This window comes from Callorhinchus milii, unplaced genomic scaffold, assembly GCF_018977255.1.
Source record: "Callorhinchus milii isolate IMCB2004 unplaced genomic scaffold, IMCB_Cmil_1.0 Scaffold12, whole genome shotgun sequence".
NCBI classification, from domain to species: domain Eukaryota; kingdom Metazoa; phylum Chordata; class Chondrichthyes; order Chimaeriformes; family Callorhinchidae; genus Callorhinchus; species Callorhinchus milii.
Genome location: NW_024704753.1, coordinates 5306027 through 5328743, shown reverse-complemented (window position 1 = coordinate 5328743; position 22717 = coordinate 5306027). Strand labels below are relative to the sequence as shown.

At 39.5% G+C, this 22717-nt stretch overlaps 1 protein-coding gene across 3 annotated transcripts in view; it reads left to right on the top strand.

Moving 5' to 3' along the window:
- tafa1 (TAFA chemokine like family member 1) overlaps nt 1-22717 on the top strand; it is a 167513-nt gene that overhangs the window by 131309 nt on the left and 13487 nt on the right. For all 3 annotated transcript variants that reach the window (XM_042339637.1, XM_042339635.1, XM_042339636.1), the window contains exon 4: nt 17008-17132. In XM_042339637.1, coding sequence (XP_042195571.1) covers nt 17008-17132 — 125 coding nt within the window. The remainder of the gene's footprint in view (nt 1-17007; nt 17133-22717) is intronic.

Sequence of the window (22717 nt, the reverse complement as noted above, 5' to 3'; positions counted from 1 at the left end):
TAAACACAAAATATTAACATGGCTTTTTAATAGATATATGTTTCCAATGGGTTTCCATTTTTATTTTAGGTATTTTTAAAATGCACCAGCACTTTTTTTTTCACAAATCAAAGTTCCCACCGTAGGTACTTTGTCCCTCACGGAGGAAAAAGTCCAGGATATTTTTGGTGCATGCACTTAATTTCTTCCTCTTTTCGAAATGGATGTTGGTTCAGATCCCCAAAGAACAATACAGCCGTACTGTGATTGTGTACCACGAAGAAATGAAATTGATTGTGTTCAATTTAGTACAGCAGGTCTGCCACATTGAAGTCCAAATAAAGAAAACATTGGAATTTTTGTCAGGAGAAGAAACTGATCTAAAGGTATATGGTTCACAATGTAACAGTTTGATTAGTGAAAGTACCTGCTACAATGTGTGTCTTGTCAATTATCTATACATATTACCTAAGAGATAATTCACATTAACACTGTAATATGCAAGCTCATAATGTACGCCAATGAGAAACATTTTGCTAACATTCATGCATTACACTAATGAATTATTGTAATAATTTCCGCGTTTTGCCTTTGTTTCAACCACAGTACTTAGGTTACCCTTTATTTGGTTAGTTTCTGTTGCAAGTGGTTAGTTTCTCTGCAAGATTTACAGCAAGCATTCTGAACAGTCTGTGAAGCATGTTAATTGCCTTGATTACATCACTGAAAATCTTACAATGTTCGGTTGGGCATAAAAGTAATGATGGACGATAGCAAGAGATAAATAGTGATATTGTTTCAGAAAATGACTAAGAGCATTGATTAAAAGGACAAAGTCGTTGTTGAAAACGGTTCTATCGATATAAAGACATTCTCCACCCCTTTTCTCGGTACAGTAAAATAAAGCCATTAATGAAAATCTCCTACCTTGTTAGGAGATATTTGCGGCTTATGTTATTCCCCTCTGTGAGCGTTCAAGTGGGAAACATCAATACCAGACAAGTACTGCTGTGTGCTTTGCTGATACTGACTTTTCTAACCTCACTCCATTTGGTACCCAGGATGGGAAAAGATGCAGTTCAGTGATTTAATGGAGCAGGAATAGGTAGGTGGGTTTTTCTATGTAATAGTTCAGGACATGGATCAATATTTTTTGCAGTTACTTTCTTGTCCCCCACACCTCCCTTTTTCTGATCTTCTCAACAACAACACAATTACATTTGTATAGGGAGGATGTCCCAAGGTGCTGGACAATCAGTGTTTTGGACCAGAGATGGGGGTCAGGATCGGGGAGGGTGGAGGGCAGGAGGAAGGAGGGTGACTGAAGGTATGGTCGAAGAGGAGGGTCTTGAAATGGATCTTGAAGGAGGCAAGGAAGGGGGAGAGGTGGAGGGACTGCAGGATGGAGTTCCAGAGGGTGGGGGCAGAGTAGCAGAAGGCCCGCCCACCAATGGTGGCCAATGGTCACCAATTGTCAGACCAATCACCAAGTGGAATAACAACAACAACTTGTATTTATATAGCATCCTTCACCCTAAGCAATCTGGGATGCTACCTCATGGGAAGGGCTCTATATAAATGCAAGTTGTTTTGTTGTTCACGCAAGTTAGCATCTCAGAGCACGGCACTGAGTGCAATGGGCAGAACAGGTGGAAGATCTGCTTTCAAAGCTCCAGCAATGTTGCTCTGAGCCAGCTGGCTGGCAGGAGGAGTGGGAACGCTGGTGGCAGCACTCTTGACGCTTCTCCTCAGGGAATCACTGCAAACTGATTGACACCTCCCCCACAACAAATTACAAAGTCAGTAGGATGGGAAATTCCCTCCACCCTGCCAACAAAAATGTTGTTTTATAATTTTTTGTGCATTAACTGGCCTGTTGAGCCCAGGGGATTGAGGTTTTCTGTGGCTGAGGTATTCACATATTTGCATGCTGCTGACCGTAACATATCTGTCTTCTACAATTTAAAGGTGGAGCAAATCATGCTCCAACATCTTTCTAATGCAGAATCTAACATTAGAAGTTCGGTGATATATAAAAAAACTCGTATGAAGCACTGTTAGGTTTTAATTAGGGTTACTGTGGTATAATAATGGTTATTTGCAATTGAAACTAACCTTCCTGCTGGAACTTATTGGTCCCCAATTCCGGGGTCTATTACCTGCCAACTGCTGACCCTAGCAATTGTCTCATTACTTGTTAACAATTAATGGGATGCAACAAAAGGATCACTGATGTTAGGGATTAGCATAAGATAGACCCTGTTGTGCACTTTAGAATTAAATTTAACTTATTACAGCTGACGTTGTATTGACCAGATGTCACGCTGAACAGATAAATCAACCCCTTAAAGTACATGTTAACTTTGTTGTGGCAGTCATGTTTACTCAGCAGAAGATGGTTAAAATAACAAATTGCTGCTTTCGTGCAAAGTGTAGTCTTATTCAAATGTAAGAGTACACAGTGCACAACTATGTGTTTCAAGAATTGTACAGCACCTGCAATTGTGAGGAGGTTAATGCAAGTCAAACATCATACCAGCTTTACCTGGGAATGAGTTTATTCAAAATACATTGAATGAAAAAAACTATTAACAGGTGCCAATGGCAGATACAGGGATGAAGTGACACTGCACAGCAGATTATACATTCAGCCGTATTTCCCCACCCCCTCTCCACTGGTCTGGGAATTCAAGTCCAATATTAGCATTCCCATTGCTATTCCAGTTGAGATTGGCCAACTCAGGGACAGAACACTAATCAAATCTGGGACCTTCCATGTCATTCAACATGGTACATTTATATACAAACATAAGGAAGATTCAATGGTATTTATTTCCGCGCCTGCTCTTATCAAATTTTTCCACTTCAGAGGCTTTTTAATTCTTTTTCTCTTTCTATTTGGGTTTCATGTAAGCAGGATGCTGATGGTAATTATAACACCACTCGTAATGCTGCATCTGAGTTTAGGTAACTCAAGACTGAGTGGGATATTGATCCTGGTATCTTCAGGGGAACATGGGAACATAGGAACAGGAGTAGGCCATTTAGCCCCTCGAGTCTATTCCACCATTCTATAAGATCACAGGTGCCACTCGTGGAGTCCTGTAGCTCAGTGGTAGAGCACTTGCCTTGCAAGTGAGAGACCTGGGTTCAATTCCAGGAAGGGCGAAACCTTGGGCAAGTTTCCTTACTCCACACAGAGCCTAATAATAATCCCTCCAAAACAAAACAATAATAAATTGATCATTTTCAATCCACGACTGTTTGTGGGACACTGCTGTGCGCAATTGGCTGCCACGTTTCGCCCACAAATATACGGTCAATTCACTTTACAGTCTATTCTGTGAAGTGCTTTGAGACGTCTAGAAGACGTGAAAAGCACTATAGCAAATGCAAGGATTATTATTATTATTACGGCTGATCTGTACTTCAACTCCAATTCACCTTAGCTATTTACTGGTTTAATTCCCTGAGTTGTTATGAGACCCTAATATTCATTGCTTTTGGGTTAGATTTAATATCCGAGTAAACGTCACATTCTAGGGTGTTTACTATTTTATTGGTATATTACCTACCTCCAGTCTGCCATGGTTTGAACTAGATCTGCAATGAAACCAGTTATCTTCTCATCCATAAGCAAAGTACAGTGTACTCTCACTGCAATCAATTTGACTAGTGGTAGCCAGCCTCAAGAAATCAGATTGGAATTATCTCTGTGCTGCCCAGGTGACTAAGTCAGCCCTTCCCGATCACAAGGCATGCCTGGCATCTGTCTGCTTTGTTGTAACATCAGAGCTTTTGTACTGATGCTCCACAGACCATTTCTCATCTCCGTGGCCCTGCCATTCAGAAGACATTATTAGTTTGCAATGTACACTGCAGATCTATAAATATTTGAAGATGGCAAATCATATTTTGAATCATAATTACATGACCTGAAGGAACCTAGATGTAATGACATTTATCCCTTTCAGTGATGTAAGCCTCTTTGTCAGAGAAAAAAATCATTGTGGTCAACTCTGGAAAAGGATGGAAACTTTAAATAAAGGTTTTGGTATTCTTTACATCATGTCCCCAAAATGTACCAAGGTTAGAGCTGTGGAATGCCAACAATAAGCTTGACATGTTCTTTTCTCTCCTTTATCCTTGTTTCTTGTGTATTGCTCGACTATAGAAGGCAATTTCTCTACACACTTCACGTGTTCTGAACACGTTATTGAATAGAATTCAGAGGTCTGGGAGATAAATCTGCTCTCATGCTTATCTGGTTATATCAATAGTTTTATTGAATAATTTTCACTGTTAAAATGAGTATTCAATTAACAGAATTTCACTATATGATAGGTAACTGCATAGAATACTATTAGTCTTTCTGTGTTCTGCGGCATAGCAGCATCTCATGTTAACTCATGTATTATGATGTTGCACCACTTGAACTAACAAAATCCCCTAAATAAAATATGATTGATGAGGTGTCTAAATGCTCAAAGGATTCTATCAAAAAAAATACAAGACCATGTGTAAAGTAAATCAATTCACTTGGATTATTCCATCAAATTATCAAAACTAGGACCATAGAATAAGCCCAAGTAAAATCATATAGTTCAAGAGTCTTAAAAATAATAATTCTTGCATTTGATATAACACCTTTCAAGTTTGGAGGATGTCTCAAAGAGCTTCACGGTATTCACTGTGAAGTAAAGTGACTGTATATTTTTGTAGGTGTAACTGGGAGCCAATTTGCACAATTTGCATGAGATTCATGCAGGGCGCTGTGCTCACCACTGTCAAGCGCTCTGGGACGCTACCCTGCATGAGGGGCGTTATATAAATGTAAGTTGTTTTTGGCAGTGGTGTTTATTGCTAAACTGTTAATGGTGCTTCTTAGACTTGTCGTTCACCTTCTGAGCTGAAGTGCCCTCAGCATTTGTAAGAAATATCATTATTGTAAATGAGTTTTGCATAATCAGATTTTTTACCAGACCGTCTTTAATGATGAAGCATCATGCAAAAATGCAAAAAGATAGTTTTAGTTTAATTGTTCCTTTGTACATTGCTTCCAGTGGAAATCAGAGAATTGGTCCTCATGAAATATAAAATTATTTTGTCATCCGTCTGCATGAATGTATTTGAATATTAAAGGTTTCAATTTTTTTTCACACAATTTTGTGCCTGATACAATAAGATATAATATATGTTTATACATTTATAGCATAGTACATATTTATCTGTCAAGATTCTTAAATGAGGGGTGTTAAGGTATAGGATTCAAATCTTGAATTAATTTAGGCTTTATAATAATAATTCTGGCATTTGATTTAGCACCTTATCACGTCTTCAAGACATCTCAAAGCCCCTCACAGAGTATACTGTACAGTGAATTGACTATATATTTTGTAGGTGAAACACGGCAACCAATTGCGCACACAGTGTCCCACAAACAGCAGTGACCTTTTTTTTTATTACTTTTATAGAGAGTTAAAAGCATTTAAAAGTAGAATAAACATGATGCAAAATAGAAATCCAAGCTTCTCTGAGACTGCTTTAGCAATGGAGGAGATAGCAAGACCCATCATATAATGCGTGGTAAAAAACCTTTTAAAAAAATTCTTAACATGAGATTGGGGACCGAAAATCTGGTTTAAATGGGCTGGCACCCTGCCACAATAAGGGACATCTCAAAACCCTTCAATGGTTCCCACAAAAAAAAGGTTGGAACATTTACTGTAACCACAGTGGTCATGTGTACCTACTCAAAGAGGGGGTGGAGGGGTGGGGGAGCGAAGAACTAGATAGCTTGATTCATTGATTTTCAGTGGTTTCCAAATGTAGCAAAACCATTTCCTCAATATTAAACATGCAAAATTCACCAAATCTGATTAACAATGACCCTTAAATTATGCTTTGCTCCTAAAGCTTCGATAAGCAATTAGCGTTCGAAAGTTTGAAAAAAAACTCATTAAAATTCCTTTCAGCTGACTTATTCCCATTCCAGCAGATACCATCCATGCAAATTTCAAATGTTTTATTATTAAGAAAGGGTAATAACTTTATTATCAGTGTACTGATTAATTCTAAATGATTCACGTCCACAAAAGCCAATCCAATTCCCATTCAGCTGTTTCAAAGCGTAAAAGTCTGCTTCCATGATTAATCTGCAAAAGTAACTATGATCAATTCATTTTATTTCTTCCGAAATAACAGAATGTGATCTTAAATCCAGAGAGTCAGTTCCTCAACCCTCTCATTTTGCCCGAGCTTAGATAACCAGAGATCTCTGGGTCTGATATTATTAATGTGCTGCCTATGTGAGTAATGACCTTGCTTTGTGAATTGTTTCACATTTGTGGAAAAATCTATGGGCTCTGTCCTGTTGGCACACCACTAGAAATAGTGGAACAGCACCACATTTTTCAATTTTGTGAATCTGGATAACTTCATTTATAAAATGTGTCAATTTTCTCCACTGAGGTTTGCTGTTATACTAAATTATCAAAGCTATGCAAATTCCTGCAGTAAGTGTTAACTTTATTGAAATATTTTAATGAAGACTTCTATTCATTGTTGTACTCATTGTGCAAGCCCAAGCAAATCACTAATGAGCAATAAATGGGATACATAAGTAATAATTACTTTGCCATCTGTGTTTTGCTGGAAATTTAAAAATTAGCTACCAAATATCAGTAATATAATAAAATATTTTGGAATCACAATAAACTAAGTTTTGTATTTTTTTTAATACAACAAAATTAATACTGAACCAGACTTAAACACAGCAAAGGCATAGTATGAAACTACAAAGCGTCAGTGAGTTACCATTGCTAGTCTAGTTTAATGTTGAAGATAATCTTAGTATTTCACCTCTTAAAACATTATATTTGATTTTAGTGAGCTGAGTAATGCTGCTGTTTAAAATAGAATCTGGTTTAAAAATGTAGGCACTTTATTCACCTTGGATTCTTCTTTATTCCATTTAAAATTATACAGTGCAGGGTTTTTTTTCCAGTAAACACATGCTGGGCAAGATTGCATGCCTCTTGAGGGGAACTGTAACCATTGTTATATTTGTGTCTCCTCCTAATTGCTTGAGTTCATTTTAAATGTTCCTAATGTATCTACATCAGTTAAACAACGTCACCTAACCTCCATTAACACACTCATTTCACAGATCGGATTCTATACCACCTAAGACAGTTCCACTATTATCCTAGGCATAGGCTCTTCTCTGTATTTCTCTGCAGTTTAGTCTTTAATGGCACATAATAATCATGTATCAGCCTGCCTCAGTTGGTAGCACTCTTATCCCCTCATCAAACGATTGTTGGTTCAAGCCCCACATTGGGACTTTGAACTCCCAATCTAGGCTGACGTTCCAGTGCGGTGTTAGGGATGTGCGGCATTTTTTGAGGTGCCATTAAACTGACGAGAACATAAAAACATAAGAGTTTGCAAGGCTAAAAAAGACCAAGTTTGCTTTCCACCATCCTGGCAGGAGATGTTAAACCGAGATCCCATCTGCCTGTTCAGTCAGATGGTTATTAAAGATCCCATGACACTATTCGTAAAGTGTAGAGAGTTTCTCTTAGTGTCCTGGCCAACGATAACCCCCCAGAAATGAAAGTGGTCACTAACTTAATGGCTGTTTGTGGGACATTGTTGTGCACAAAATTGGCTGCCCCACTGGCTTAGTCAGTAGACTTTACATTAAAACCCTGTGAAGTGGTGTGAGACATCTTGATGACATAATAAGCACTATATCAAATGCAAAGATTATTACTATATTATTATAATAGCTCACCAGCCACAGGTTTTCAGGTTAGCTATTTGTTGCACTGATAAAGCTTTATTTCAGTATCCTTACTTTGCTGCCATTCAGAAAGGAATTCGGCAAGCTATTAATCTGAGCGTGAGAAAACTGCACAAACGGTATGTAAATTACCTTAATTTGCAGATTCAGTGAAAAGTTGTTAAATTTGCAGACAACACCGAGTTATAGTAGATTGTAAAATATTAGTTGCTACAAAGAGACCTTGATTAGGAAATCACCTGGGATGATCACTGGCTATTAAAATTCAATGTAGATCAATGCAAGGTACTGCACATTGGAAGTATTGGTAATATAAGGGAACTGATCAGGTATATTATTATTCATTATTATACATTAAAAAAAGAGCTTATAAGTGGTGAGGTTTTCAACATTTTCAAAAATATTTACAATTTGAACCTCTTCAAAGCAGAAGGATAGAATTATTTGTATCAAGGATTAGAGGGGAACTGTCCATTTTGCAATAACAGTCGTCAATGTAACTTGTCGATAATTGTGAATGCCTTTTTCTTTGAGGAAGAATTCAGAATTCGGGGATAATGTTAACCGTTTTTTTAAAATAATTTAGCAGTAACAGATTCCTGCACAGCCCATTCTCTCAAGGATCTTTCAAACTGCTTACGCAAGATTTTGATAATAGCTGCCCCCAGGTTCATTTCCAATTTTTATAAATGTTTTTTATAAAATAAATTTTATAAGTGTACACCCTCTGTAGTGCCTTGCCTTTGCTACCAGTCACACCATACCGCATAACTTCAAGACACATTTTGTGAAACGTATTCACTTAACAATAAGAGCTTAAGTTTGGGCAGACCTTTAGGGGCTGAAAAGATAGATCTATTGTGCTATGCTTTTTGCATTAAAAGAGCAAAATGCTAAAGACGAGGAACAGGAAATCCCAGATCACCATTTAATTTGTCAGAATTGTCGTTAAGTAGACTAACGTGATTCACCCTTCCATGGTGAAAACAAAACAAAATTGTGCAGCACAGGTTTTTTAAATAACCTGGATTCAAAGGGAAATGTCAGAAGGAAATAATTGATATGTGTCATTTGATCAAGTCCACTTTTCAGTAACTAGATAAATACCAACACATTCCACCATTTCACATTTAAAATAGTTACATTAAAATGTAGATTGAGTGTATTCCTCTCTGACAGATTTTTTCCAGATTGGAAAAGCAATTGTAACAATAATTCATCATTTTGATCCAGATACTAGATTAATAATAATCCTTTCATTTTGGGAGGATGTCTCAAAGCTCCAAAGACTGTATAGTGTAGAGACTGTGCATTTTTGTAGGTGAACTCAATAGCTAATTAACACACAGTAATGTCCCACAAAAGAGCCGTGAAGTGAATGAGCAATTTTATTTGGGTGGTTGTTAGCCAGGTCACCAGGAGAAAATTTCTTCTCTTTTCAAATAGTACCAATAGATATTTAATGTCCACCTGAATAGGCAGACAGGGCAGGGTCTCAGTTTAAAGTCTGATCTGAAGGATGGCACCTCTGACAATGTAGCGCTACCTCCAGCAACATATTGGAATGTCAGCCTACAAGTCGAAATTACTGACATGCATCTTTAACCCACAACTTTCTGACTCAGAGGCAAGAGTGTTATCAACTGTGCCAGGATGACACCATTCAAAGTAACGTAAGCAGTCTTGCATTCAGAACCACTAGTGTGAGGACACCTCCACTACCAGCTTACCTACTAGCAATTGCTAGGAGTTACAAAGAGCAAAGGAGATAGTGTGCAATTCTGATTCTGTTCTCCAAAGACAAAAGGACTGAGATCAAATTGTAATTACTGAAGAAAGGGGGAAAAAAGCTTTTGGTTCTCCCACTGTATGAATTTATTCTATTCATTTAGAATAGAATACTCCCACTTACTGTTGTCAGAGGAGTTTCTGAATATAATGAAAGAGCCATTTGCAGAGCAATGAAAATTCAAAGTTATTATCATTAGGTGAATATGTTTCATGAACAAATATTTTCAAGGCTATTTTGACTTTCAGGAAAACAGCCTGATTCTTGTGGATTGTACTCAAAACTATTTCTATTCAAACAAGAAGCTTATTTGTGCCTTGGTCACTGTCTTGGAATCAGCGTACATAGGACAACATATGATGGACATTACTGTGGACATGGGCACCAATAAGCCTTTATCTTTAACTGCAATACTGTCAAAGCTACCGACAAAGAACCTTTACAGACTATGCATACGGTTTCAGCACTAATCAATCAATAATTTAGGATACCAAGGTGAATGATTTACAGTCCATTTTTCTATATTAATGGTTGTCTATGATCTACAAAGGTTCTCATAAAATTCTTAAATATGGCTTTAATCTCATTCACCTCTGGAACAATCTTATCTGAGTTTAATGCAATAGCATGGATAACCAGAGCCACCTCTGTTCTGTTAAGTTGAAAAGCCTGGAGCTCACCAACTTTATCTCCCTGATCATTGTGCCTTTGATGAGTGCCAAAGGGGAAAAAAATCCTCTTGTTCTAAAAGCAATGCATTTAATTTTCACTTAGTCTTTACCAGTAGATTTATACCTCAACCCCAGGAGTCCAGGAGACAAGTAGTCTTTGTCGACTTAGTCTAACATAACCATTATGATTTATGCCCTGAGGTTCCTTACATTTATTTGCATATATCTTTGTTGTGGGTACCTATATATGGAATAATGAGCCACCTTTGTGCCTTCCAGAGTACTGCATCTATATCAACTAATCCAACAGTCACTTGAGTATTTTTCTCAATTTCATCCTCCGCCATTGAAATAAATTGTTTACCCTTAACAGGTGATTATCAAGCCCTCATCTGGGACTTTGCTTTTCATGTGCTGGAGAAACTATTCGATCTTGCATAAGGAACACAATCCGAAATTAACTCTGTCTCTACAAATGATTTTCACAGCAGCATTGCTAATGCATTGTGTTCGCAGTAACATATCCAACCTATGTCTAAGGGAAAAAAGAAGAGACTAGCTCCTTCAAAGCATAACCCGCACTCTCCCATCTTTGCTGTGACAAATGCACAAGATTTACAGATAGCATATCATAGATTCCATTGTAGCTAATGATAGTTATATTAATTCTAGAGCATAACACTGCAGTATTTAAATTATTCATTTTTCAACAATAGTTAGTACTGTGGTTTAGAATTAATATCAGTGTGAGTTGTTTTCTTAAGTACTATTCTTGGTTAAATATAGAATACACGAAGGTCTCCAGCTGTAGAAAGGAGAGTCTAGGACCGAGAGTATTAAACAGAGATGGGTAGGCTAGACTTACGTAAGTGAAGAGATTGCAAATGAAAAGTAGAATGTATTCATAGAAACTTAGAAACAGGAGTAAGACATTCAGCCCCTCGAGCCTGTTCCACCATTCTATAAGATAATGGCTGATCTTACCTCAAGTCCAATTACCCACCCTTGCCCCATATCCCTTAAATACCCTGACCTAACAAATAGCTATCTATCTCAGTCTTGAAGATGTGAATGGATCCAGCATCCATAGCCTTTTGGGGGAGAGAGTTCCAGATATCCACTGCCCTTTGGGTGAAAAACTGCTTCCTAATTTCATTCCTAAATGGCCTAGCTCTAATTTTAGGACTGTGCCCCCTGGTTCTGGATTTCCCTACCATGGGAAATAGTTTGCCTGTATCTACCCTACCAAATCCCTTTATTATTTTAAAAACCTCAATCATATCACCCCTCAACCTTCTAAACTCAAGAAGTGTGCAACAAGTTCAGCAGAATGACTTTCTTGGGTTAGTGATTGTTTGCTAATATTTTGGGAACAGTAATTGTGCTGAGATCTTTAATAACATATCTGACAAACTCCACTGTTAGATTGGTGAGAAGAGGATCAGGCTCAGTTGTGATCTGTGATCCGAACACTCGCTGTCTAGGTTTGAACATGATGAATGAAAGGCCACTTGGGTGAAATCCTGGAGGACATTCACAACCCCTTGTGAGCTGGACTGAGACCCCAGGGTGAGTCATGCCTTCAGCAGAGGATGATAAGGGGAGAAAAACAAGGAAAGGGAATTAAACAGAATTGCCATCAGTCTGACTAACCCCAAATGGTCAATTCTGACCACTGCAAGATTTTGTTTCTTATCCTTTATTGTTATTCAGCATGCCACTTTCATGCCTTAAAGATAATAATTTGGATATACTAAATAATCGGACAGAAGAAGTGCAATTGCTGCATGCTTCAGTTGAAAGCTCTGTCTTGAGTCCAGGCGGGAGATGCATTAGTGTCACAGCCACATACCAGAATAAGGCACTGTAACCCACTAAGATGCATTGATTGGATCTAATAGTAAATTAACTGCAGGGAAAAGTCATTAGTCTTTGAACATAATTTTGTTTTCCTGTTAACTTGCCTAAAAAGTAATCAATAGAAAACAAAGGAAAGGAAAGTCATTACCAGGCATTTTTAAAATATTATAATGGCAATTAACTCATTCAATTATGTTAATTCTATCAGAAACATTCTAACATAGTTATTGAAAAGGAATTATTCATGATTGGTGTTGGTTACCTCATGGGTTATTGTGGTTCATCTGCTACATAGAAAAAACATCACAAAATGTGTAAGGCACATTAAAACATATCCTTTATATTATGTCAAAATCCATCTCCATGGAACTATGGGCACTTATAATAAATTAGGACATTGTGCAAAACAGATTGATGGAAAACTGTCCAAGGCTTATGTTTATTTATATAATAATAATCCTTGTATTTTATATAACGCCTTATCACATTTTAAAGATGTCTCAAAGCACTTCACAGCATATACTGTAAGTATAGTGACTGTATTTTGTGGGCAAAACATGGCAGCCAATTCCTCACAGCAGTGCAATATTTGGCTAATATTTGAAGCATTTAATTATTTGAGAACATTGTGAAAGAGGAACACCAGTTTCCTCTTTGCAAATGAAATAAAACCCTAGCGATATTTGATCCATCATAATTGATTAGTTTAATACAACGTCTGTGAGTGAAACAAGACCTTAATTATCCACATCCAGTCACAAATTCGCCAATCTTATGATGTAAAGTTTCGAACTCTGCTTTACAAAGTTATTTCAGTAATTCAGTCCATTGGAGCCTCCATTAGAGCATATAGTCACCAGATCCGTTGGTTTTGAGTTGGGAGGTAAGTGGAGCCTGGAGCAAGGTCAGAGAGGCGTGGATGGGTAATCAGGAAGTAAGATAATCAGGGCATAGATAATTGATTTTCTGCTGTACTAAAAGCCCATCAGTATTTAAAATATGAAGCAGTGTCACTGACATCTATTCAACGAATTCTAAACAGATGGCTGTGGACATTTCTACATGGTCTATTAAAATAGCTGTAGTTGTGCTTTTAAGCAAATTTAGCATCGCTGTTCAAAACCCAAGCAAGCAAAAGAAACCAACAACAACAACTTACATTTATATAGCTCCCCTCACACAGGGTTGGGTCCCAGAGCACTTGACAGTGGTGGAGCACAACGCCGAGCCAGGGGGAGGGGGATGTGACCGTAGGCACGGTCGAAGAGGAAGATCTTCAGGCAAGACCTGAAGATGGGGAAGGAAGGGACAAGGTGAAGGGATAGAGAAAGAGAGTTCCAGGGTTTTGGGGCATAGTGGCTGATAGCACTGCCGCCAATGGTGGAACGGAGGGCATGAGGGACAAGCAGAAAGCTGGAGCCAGTCGAGCGGAGGCAGTGGGTTGTGGGTTAGGGGATAAGCAGGTTGGAGAGGTAAGGAGGTGCCAGGGCATGAAGGATTTGAAAATGAGTGTGAGGATCTTGAACCAATCTGTTTGGTGATAGAGAGCCAATGGAGTCGGGTTACAACTTGGGTCATGGGGGTACGGAGTTTAGTGCAGGTGAGTAATAATAATAATATAATAATCCTTGCATTTGATATAGCGCTTTTCACGTCTTGTAGATGTCTCAAAGCACTTCACTGTAAATATACTGTAAAATGAATTGACTCTATATTTGTGGGCGAAACGTGGCAGCCAATTGCGCACAGCAGTGTCCCACAAACAGTCGTGGATTGAGTGACCAAATTGTTTTTTTTATTTATTTATTTCCTTAAGGAATTATTATCATGTGGAGTAAGGATACTTGCCCAAGGTTGTGCCCTGCTGGAACTTAAACCCAGGTCTCTTGCATGCAAGGCAAGTGCTCTAACCACTGAGCTACAGGACTCCACGGTATGCAGGTGGCAGAGCTTTGGATTAGCTGGATCCTGTGCATGGTGGAGCTGAGGAGACCGGCAAAGAGGGCATTTGAAAAGATGAGTTGGGAGGTGACGAACGTACCTCCCAGCCAGGTTATCAATAATATGAGGAAGCAAATAATGTTTATTTTTATATTACTTTTTCCACTTGTGGTTTTATTTCATGGGCTGCCATTACATTTAACAGTAGAATAGCAAGCAAAGCAGTCGCACCTATTTGAAATCACAGCACTACATTAGGATGTTCAAAACCATGGACTCCCAAAGCAGACTGTACTCTTTTACTGTATGTATCAATTTTACTCTTCTTATTTCAGCTTTGGAAAACTGTGCTAATTTAAGTAATGCACAGTTCATCAATGAACTACTTCACAAAGATTGATTTGTTTATTTTTGTCAGAAGCAAATAGTCATTCTCAATCCACATGGCATACAGAATAAAAACATTTTAATATCAATACCTGTGGGCTCAGTAAAATTAATTCCTTATCAGATTAATTTGTTTAAAGTAAATTGCCAGAGAACAGGATGTGGTTGAATATTATTCAGTCAAATCAAGATTTTGTTTAATTAAAAAATTGCAGGCAATGCAATTAAACAGTGAATCAACTATTTGTATCTGATCAAATGTCAGATTGATTGCAAATTTTGGAGCTAACAAATTGTAAAATGTTTGGAGTGAAGAAATTTTCTATTTTATTGTTGTTGAGGAAGCATATTTTTGGCACAGTGAGAGAATTTAAGAAGTGGGTACTTTTACCAACAGATGTAAGGAGATCTAAAGGGCAGTGCTTCAGTCCTATTTTACTGATAAACACAATTGAGTAAATTGTTCCTTACAGTGCCAAAAATAAACCTTTCACTACCTCTCCAGTATGCTGTCCATCTAACCATCCATAGCCGCTGCAGTCAACTGAAGAGTATGTCATTGAAATTTTGAAAACTTTGGTGATTTAGAACCACTAAACGGTCTTAATGCAACACTTCTAAGTCCTGTTTCTCGAAAAGAATGCCTTTTTTGATACACATGAAGCATGTGACTGCTGCTTCTGAGTTGCAGGCTGCAGAGCGTGAAATACCTGTGAGGTTGACGGCAACTAATCTTGCTGATCATGACCTCTGGAATTCTCACATTCAAAATCCTATAATCTTCCCAGCAGCCAATGTCATCTTAATGAAAGGAGGAAATAGGGTGTTTCATTCCATTCAGCATGATTGTGCTGTAAACTAACAAGTGGGGTAAGGGTCACATACTGTGTATTCAGGTGCCAATTCACATCTATTTTTCCCTGAAGTAAAATAGCACTATTTATTTTCTTTCTCAGCTCTTGTGTTATGTCTCTTTTTAACATCCTTCTACAGAATCAAAGTCCCTGATTATGACTCGGATGAGATTCTTAAAACTATTTGTATCTTCAACTAAGCCATTACTGAAGAAACTAATATTTTCTATTTCAAAGAAAGGCAACAAAAATGTTCAAAACTGTCTTCCCATAAGGCTGCCTCAAATCTTATTTAGCTGTATTTTACAGTGAAATAAGATATAGTAATTAAAGGGACACTTACATATTACAATTGCTGATCCAGAAAAGTGCTGCTATGGAACAAGTCAGCAATCAAATCAAGACTGCTCTGTTTTGACAGTTTATATAAAATGAGTGTTAGGTCCAAGCAGTAGAAAGGTTAGCTGTTGGAATAATGTGCATTTATGTAAAATAAAACTCACTCCCAGGTTCACCTATTCTGAAACAGAATAAGTATTTACAAAATCATTCCTGATGTAACACTGTGTTGGAATTCTTCACAACTAATTTCCCTTTGCCAATTCTCTCTGTACCACTAATTCTTGTAAGCATTTTGACTAATTTTTCCTATCTTGTTGCCAATCACCCTCTGGTACCCCGAACCAAGTGGTCATTATTCATGCATGAGTCTTAGCAGTGAATGCTGGCAGAATATCTGTCCAGTTCTCATCCAGAATCCACATAAAGCACCTCAAGCAAGTGTAGCTGGCTGGCAACCAAACACAAGTTGGAATCCTGACTGATTTTTATCCCTCTCTAAACCCTGGATGCTGAGACCAATTTTTGGTTTGGATGTTTCTGTTTAGCACATATTAAAATTACCTAATGAATAAAGGAACTATTAATACCTTCTGAGGTATCGTTTTGTGGTGTCTACCTCTCGCAAACTATAAATAATCCCTTAGTTACAACCTTGTTGCATTTCTCAGCAGCTCATCATGCTGGATTACTTTCAGCGGTGAAAGGTCATTGTTCTCTCAGCCAAGTAGGCAGACAGACAACCTTCTATTTTTGCCACTATTGAGCCAGTTGAGAGAGGCAAAAGGTGATTCACCCTCTGATTATCCCTGAGGGAAAGCACTTGGCTGACACTTGGCAAGATCAGGAAATACTCTTCTTTCATAGTGTATTCGAGCACCAACACACCAGTGTGCCAACATGCCTCCTAAATCTATAAGTAAATTTGAGCTCAATGACTAGGAATAACAGTTGAATTAAATTCTCATCAACCATCAGATAGTCAAGAGCCTAACGGAATGCATTGCTTTGGTGCAAGATATCTAAGACCTTGTGCAGAAAGGCTAGGTCGCTGATGTAAACAGTCTTGCTAAAGATTCCATACATTCTTAGGCTATTTGCAAAACTAGAGAAGTCAGTCAGAAGTAATTTCAATTCAATTTAACTATGTTTTTATTGCTAAATTGCATTGTACATTATTCTGTTACACTGAATGTATATTTTACACCACAATAAAGTTTATCTCTGCTGCTTTTCAATTATATACTTGAATCAGAAGACTGTGCAGATAAAGATAAAGAAAAGTGCTTAATATAATGTAGTGAATGAATATTCTACGGCATACAACCATAACTCAATAGTCACTTTTTTTTTTGCTATCTACTTTCCTCCTCTATAAAGCTTCCATTGTTATTGGGAAATGGTGGTGTGAGATGAACCCTTGTATGGAGGAAGAGGAATGCAAGACGTTACCAGACAATTCAGGATGGATCTGTGCTTCTGGCAATAGAATTAAGACTACAAGGGTAAGCTATCCAAGATCAACTATTTGAGATACATATTTTTCTCTGGTATTTTAGAGAAATTAAGAGAATGTTAATTAAAAGCCACATGCAATTTTCCAATAGGGGTGAACTCATTCAGACTTGCTTACTTCAGAGTCTCTAAACATCTTTCTCCTTTTATCTTCTCCCACTGCAACCACCTCCAACACTGCACTTCCTCTTTCACCAAAGGAAGAGTGACTTAGTCTTGGTAATCGAGCACTGCTAGAATGCTGTGGGATAGATTAAAACAGTTCAGGAAACAATGGAGGCAAGGCATGACCCTTGGATTGCATGCTTTCCAAAGCCACAAATTGATTTTTTTCCTAATGCTCCTACCACGGATATTCATACTGTATCATACAATATGTACTTGTGGTGCAGTTTTTTTAACATATCTATAATTAAATAGATCTAGAGGAAATTCTTTACGTTACTAAATATTGCAACATTCACACTGGGGTGGAAAATGCACTGATTGGAGTTATTCATGGAGCTGAGTTCCATGAAGCACATGGAATTCCCCTGCAAGGTTCATGTTTTACATCATGAAGCACTTTGCCCAGCAAGGCATCATTCCCACTGTTATTTTTCCAACAAAGTATTTTCAGCTCCATTGGGCACAGAGGTGGAATTCTGGACATTGCTACCATTAGCAACCAGGGGAATTAATCACCTTTCATGTATTGACATCAGTAGCAGAATCTAGGTTATGGAAGAATAACTCATCAAATAGGAGATTACACATGGGATACACTTGAAAGGCATTGTCAATAGAGAGTCAGACGACTGGAAATGGATCTCTGTAAGACTTGCCCTATTTTCCTCCTCCTCAATAATGTTTCTAAAGAGCACAACATTGTCACTTGGAATTATTGATGTCCCACAAATATTGGGGATTATTCTGCTCAGACCACTTCTCAAGTCAAATCTTTCAAAGGGTACTTTTAAGTACAAAATTAAATTTCACTATGTTTAGGATTGGAGTAGAATAATCAGCAATTTAGGGTGTGTTTTTGATGTAAAAATCTGCAAAATATTGAGATAAATTTAGTTCTGGATACTCAGCACTCAAACTGTGCTGAAACAGCAGAATAGCATTTCCAGAAAATCACTCTATATAAAAATTCACAATTCACTTTATTATAGACTATTTGGATCGATTTTCTACAATCGGGAGAATGAATATCAACATATTTGGTGGACTTGTTTGTACTAACTGCAGAACAGATAATTTAATGATCCTTAATGATGCTATTAATTCATACATACCATACATAATTAACTGTTATTAATAATTAACTATTAACTGAAAGCATTTACCTGCACTTAGTCCAAAAAAATGTTGATCATATTCCATCATCAGCTCAGAATTCATTCAGGATTTGATTTTGCTTTCCAAAGATTTTTTAAAAAAATATTGCTCCCAGGAAACATTTCAGTGAGGCACTTATTCCAAGATTTGATGGAGGAGAAAGCTCACCTCATTTTGTCTCCATAATGAGTATGAACTGCACAAATTGCCTCGGTGCCCAATTGACATGTTCTAAAACTTGCCTTTGAAAAACCAAAACACTTTTAAAACTTTTAAAACCAAGACACTCATGAGAGGCCACGAGAACGTATAACCTTCAAAGTATGTAGCCATATGGATCACATAGAGAGAATAATTGTCTTATGAATTCACCATGGGATCATTATTCTGGGTATAGGAAATGCAAATCAATTGCATTGTCGTGGGCATAGGAAATAAGTCAATCATTGAGTTCCTCTGCATATCAGTAAAAGGATGTTGAAACACAAAATATATGACCGATTTTTCCCTGTTGGTGGAAGGTATATTGGCCAATTTTTTTCTTAAATCCTTGCGGGAAAAACGTGCATATCTTCTGGTTCAGTACTTCCCATCTTTCCCATTTGATATCTATATTTCGGTCAGTGGTATCACTTTAATTATATAGTATGTCTGAGGACCAGTTTATGCCACTTTATTCTGCAAATTTGGATTGTTTGTCACTTGGTAAAGATTCCTTCCAATCAATCAATCATAGTCCCTTCAAGACTTTGCATCCTATTCAGGATTGTGGTTTTCAGAGCTCTTGTGGAAAGACTATGAATTTCAAAAGCTTCAAGGAAATTACACCAAACAAATCAATACCACAACATGACAAGCATTGAGGTAAAACTGTAGAAAAAGCACAGCTGTTTGAAAAACATTCCAGCATCAAATAGAACTTCCCTGTAACTGAACAGGAAGGTGTGAAAGACGTCCCAGCTTCACATAACCACCCAAAGCTTTATTAATTGCCATACATTGCTGCTTCCCTAACAAAATTGATGTACCCGGGTGGAATTTTATCTCTAGAGGTGCGTCATCAATTTCAGGAGTAATGAAGTTCACATGTGTACCTGGAACATTCACTAGCAATGATCGAGCAACACTCTGATCCAATGTAAATGATGTCTAATAATCTAATGATCAATGCATTTCACTTTTTTTATTGCAAGAGGGCTGCTTTATGCAAAATGATCAGGAGTTATGAATTGTTTATAGTGAGTGCTATCAGCAAAGAAATTAGTTTACCATGAACTCATGTAACAGTAAACTCAGTTTCAGTAGGAACTAGGGTACAGTGGGATGGATAGTCCATTGATTTTCAAACAAATACAATCGGAAGCAATAATGGAGCTGAGCTATGTGGAGCAATAGCCAAGCTACGTGTAGTCCTGTAGCTCAGTGGTTAGAGCACTCGCCTCGCAAGTAAGAGACCTGGGTTCAATTCCCAGCCGGGCGAAACGTGAGGCAAGTTTTTTTACTCCACGTGTCTCTGTTTACCGAGCAGTCAGTAGGAACCCAGTTGTTAGTTGATTGGCGGATCGCTTTTCCAGGGGTAATAATTCCTTCAAAAAAAATAATAATAAAAATTTGGTCACTTCAATCCACAACTGTTTGTGGGTCACTGCTGTGTGTAATTGGCTGCTGTGTTTTGCTCACAAAGTATACAGTCAATTCACTTCATTGTATATTCTATGAAGTGCTTTGAGACATCTCAAAGACATGATAAGGCGCTATATCAACAACAAAATTACATTTATAGAGTGCCTTTCACATGAGGAGGACGTCCCAAGGCACTGCACAGTCAGGGGTCAGGACCCAAGCATGGGGGAGGGGTGGGGTAGGGGTGAGGGAAGGCAGAGAGGTGGGAGGGTGACTGAAGGCACGATCGAAGAGGAGGGTCTTGAGACCGGCCTTAAAGGAGGCAAGGGAGGAAGCGAGGCAAAGGGACTGTGGGATGGAGTTCCAGAGTGTGGGGGCAGAGAAGCTGAAAGTCTGGCCACCGATGGTAGGGCGGGTCGGGCAGGAGACATGGAGCAGACCGGAGACCGCTGAATGGAGGGAGCGGGCAGGTTGGTAGGGAGTCAGCAGGTCAGAGAGGTAGGAGGGGGCAAGGCCATGGGTGGCCTTGAAAATGAGGACGAGGATCTTGAATTTGATTCTCTGGGGGATGGGAAGCCAGTGGAGTTGGGCGAGGCTGGGAGTGATGAGGTCACGGAGTCTGGTGCGTGAGAGTACACGAGCTGCAGAGTTTTGGATGATCTGCAGCTTGTGAAGGGAAGAGATGGGAAGGCCAATGAGGAGGAGTTTCCATAATCAAGGCTTGATGTGACGAATGCGTGGGTGAGGGTTTCGGCAGCCTGAGAGGTGAGGCAGTGGCGGAGTCTGGCAATGTTGCGGAGGTGGTGGTAGGTAGTGCCGGTCCTGGCACGGATGTGGGGTAGAAAGGACAGTTCAGCGTCAAACAAGACACCCAAGTTCCTGACTGGCTAAGTTAGGTTGAGCGTGCAGTCGTGGAGGCTGATGCTTCCAGCGTCCGGGGTGCAGAGGCACTAGCGTGAGCCAATCAAAAAGACCTCGGTCTTGCCGATGTTGAGTTGGAGAAGGTTGTCCCTCATCCAAGACTTGATGTCGGACAGACAGTCGGTCTGGACGCCAGTAGTCCTGGAGTTGAGGGTGGCGGCAGAGAGATAGAGTTGGGTCTCATCTGCATTCATGTGGAAATTTACCCCATGTCTGCGGATGATGTCATCAAGGGGGAGCATGTAGTGGGTGAAGAGGAGGGGAGCGAGGACAGAGCTCTGAGGAACACCGCACGAGATGTTGCAGGGTTGGAGGAGAAGCCGTTTGCAGAGATGAAGTGGAGGCGGTGTGAAAGGTAGGACCTGAACCAGTCAAGGACAGAACCTTGAAGGTTGAGGTGGGAGGAGAGGCGGTGGAGGAGGATTGAGTGGTCAGCGTTCAGCAGTCCGCACAGTATCAAAGGCGGCGGAGAGATTGAGGAGGACGAGGAGGTAGAGGGAGCCCCGGTCACACATGGTCACGGTGTCATTTGTGACCTTGACCAGAGCAGTTTCCGTGCTGTGGGCAGCACAGAAACCCGATTGGAGGGGCTCATGGAGGGAGTGGGAGGAGAGGAAAGAGCGAAGCTGGGAGGCGATGGCTCTCTCAAGGACTTTAGACAGAAAAGGGAGGTGGAAGATGGGGCAGTAGCTGGATAGCTGTGGGTCAAGGGAAGGTTTCTTCAAGGTGGGGGTGATAGTGGCTGTTTTGAGGGGGGTAGGAACAGTGCCAGATGACGGAGAGGTTGATGTCGGCGAGTAGTGGGCCAAGGAGGTGGAGCCGGGATTTAAGGAAAGGGGTGGGAAAGGGGTCCAGGGAGCAGGTGGTGGACTTCATGGAGAAAATGTTGGTGATGACAGAGGAAGAGTTGACAGGTTCAAAGGTGTGGAAGGAGGGATGGGTAGTGGTCGGAGTGTGGGGGGTTAGGGAGGGGGTGGAAGTTGGGGGGGCAGTGGCAGCTGAGCGGATTCCCTCGATTTTGGATTCGAGGAAGTCCATCATTTCCTCGCAGTGGGAGTCGGAGGAAAGAATCTGCGAGACATGGCGAGGAGGGCGGAGGAGCTGGTTGGTGGTGGAGAACAGGAGCCTGGGGTTGCCCTTCACCTCCAGATTAACCTAGAGTAGGATGATTTGGCCGAGGCGAGAGCAGAGCGGTAGGTTTTGATGAGGTCCAGCCAGATGTGCCGGTGGACCATTAGGCCACATTTGAGCCCAGTGCGTTCAGCAGTCCACACCTGGCCTTGAGCGAGCGGAGGTGGCTAGTCAACCAGGGCAAGGATCGGGAATAGGAGGCTGTTCGGGAGGTGAGGGGGCCAGGGTATCGAGTGTGGTGGAGAGGGTGCTGTGGAGGAGAGTAAACGCAGAGGATGGGCAAATGCAAGCATTATTATTAATATTGGACAAGGTTGATTGGTTGATTGGCTGATTGATTGGTTGATTGATTGATCGATCGACTGATTGATACAAAAAGGCAATTAATACATTTGAAATATTAAACTGAGGATTTTCCTAATTCATTGCCCCAAATTGAATCTGCCCAATACGATTTAGAAATATTCTTGCTTGCTCACAAGAAAGTGAAATTTCACTCAAGTACAGTTATCCTGCACATTTTACCATTTAATAAAATCCAAAGACACCAGGTACATCTATATCCGCTATTTAAAAG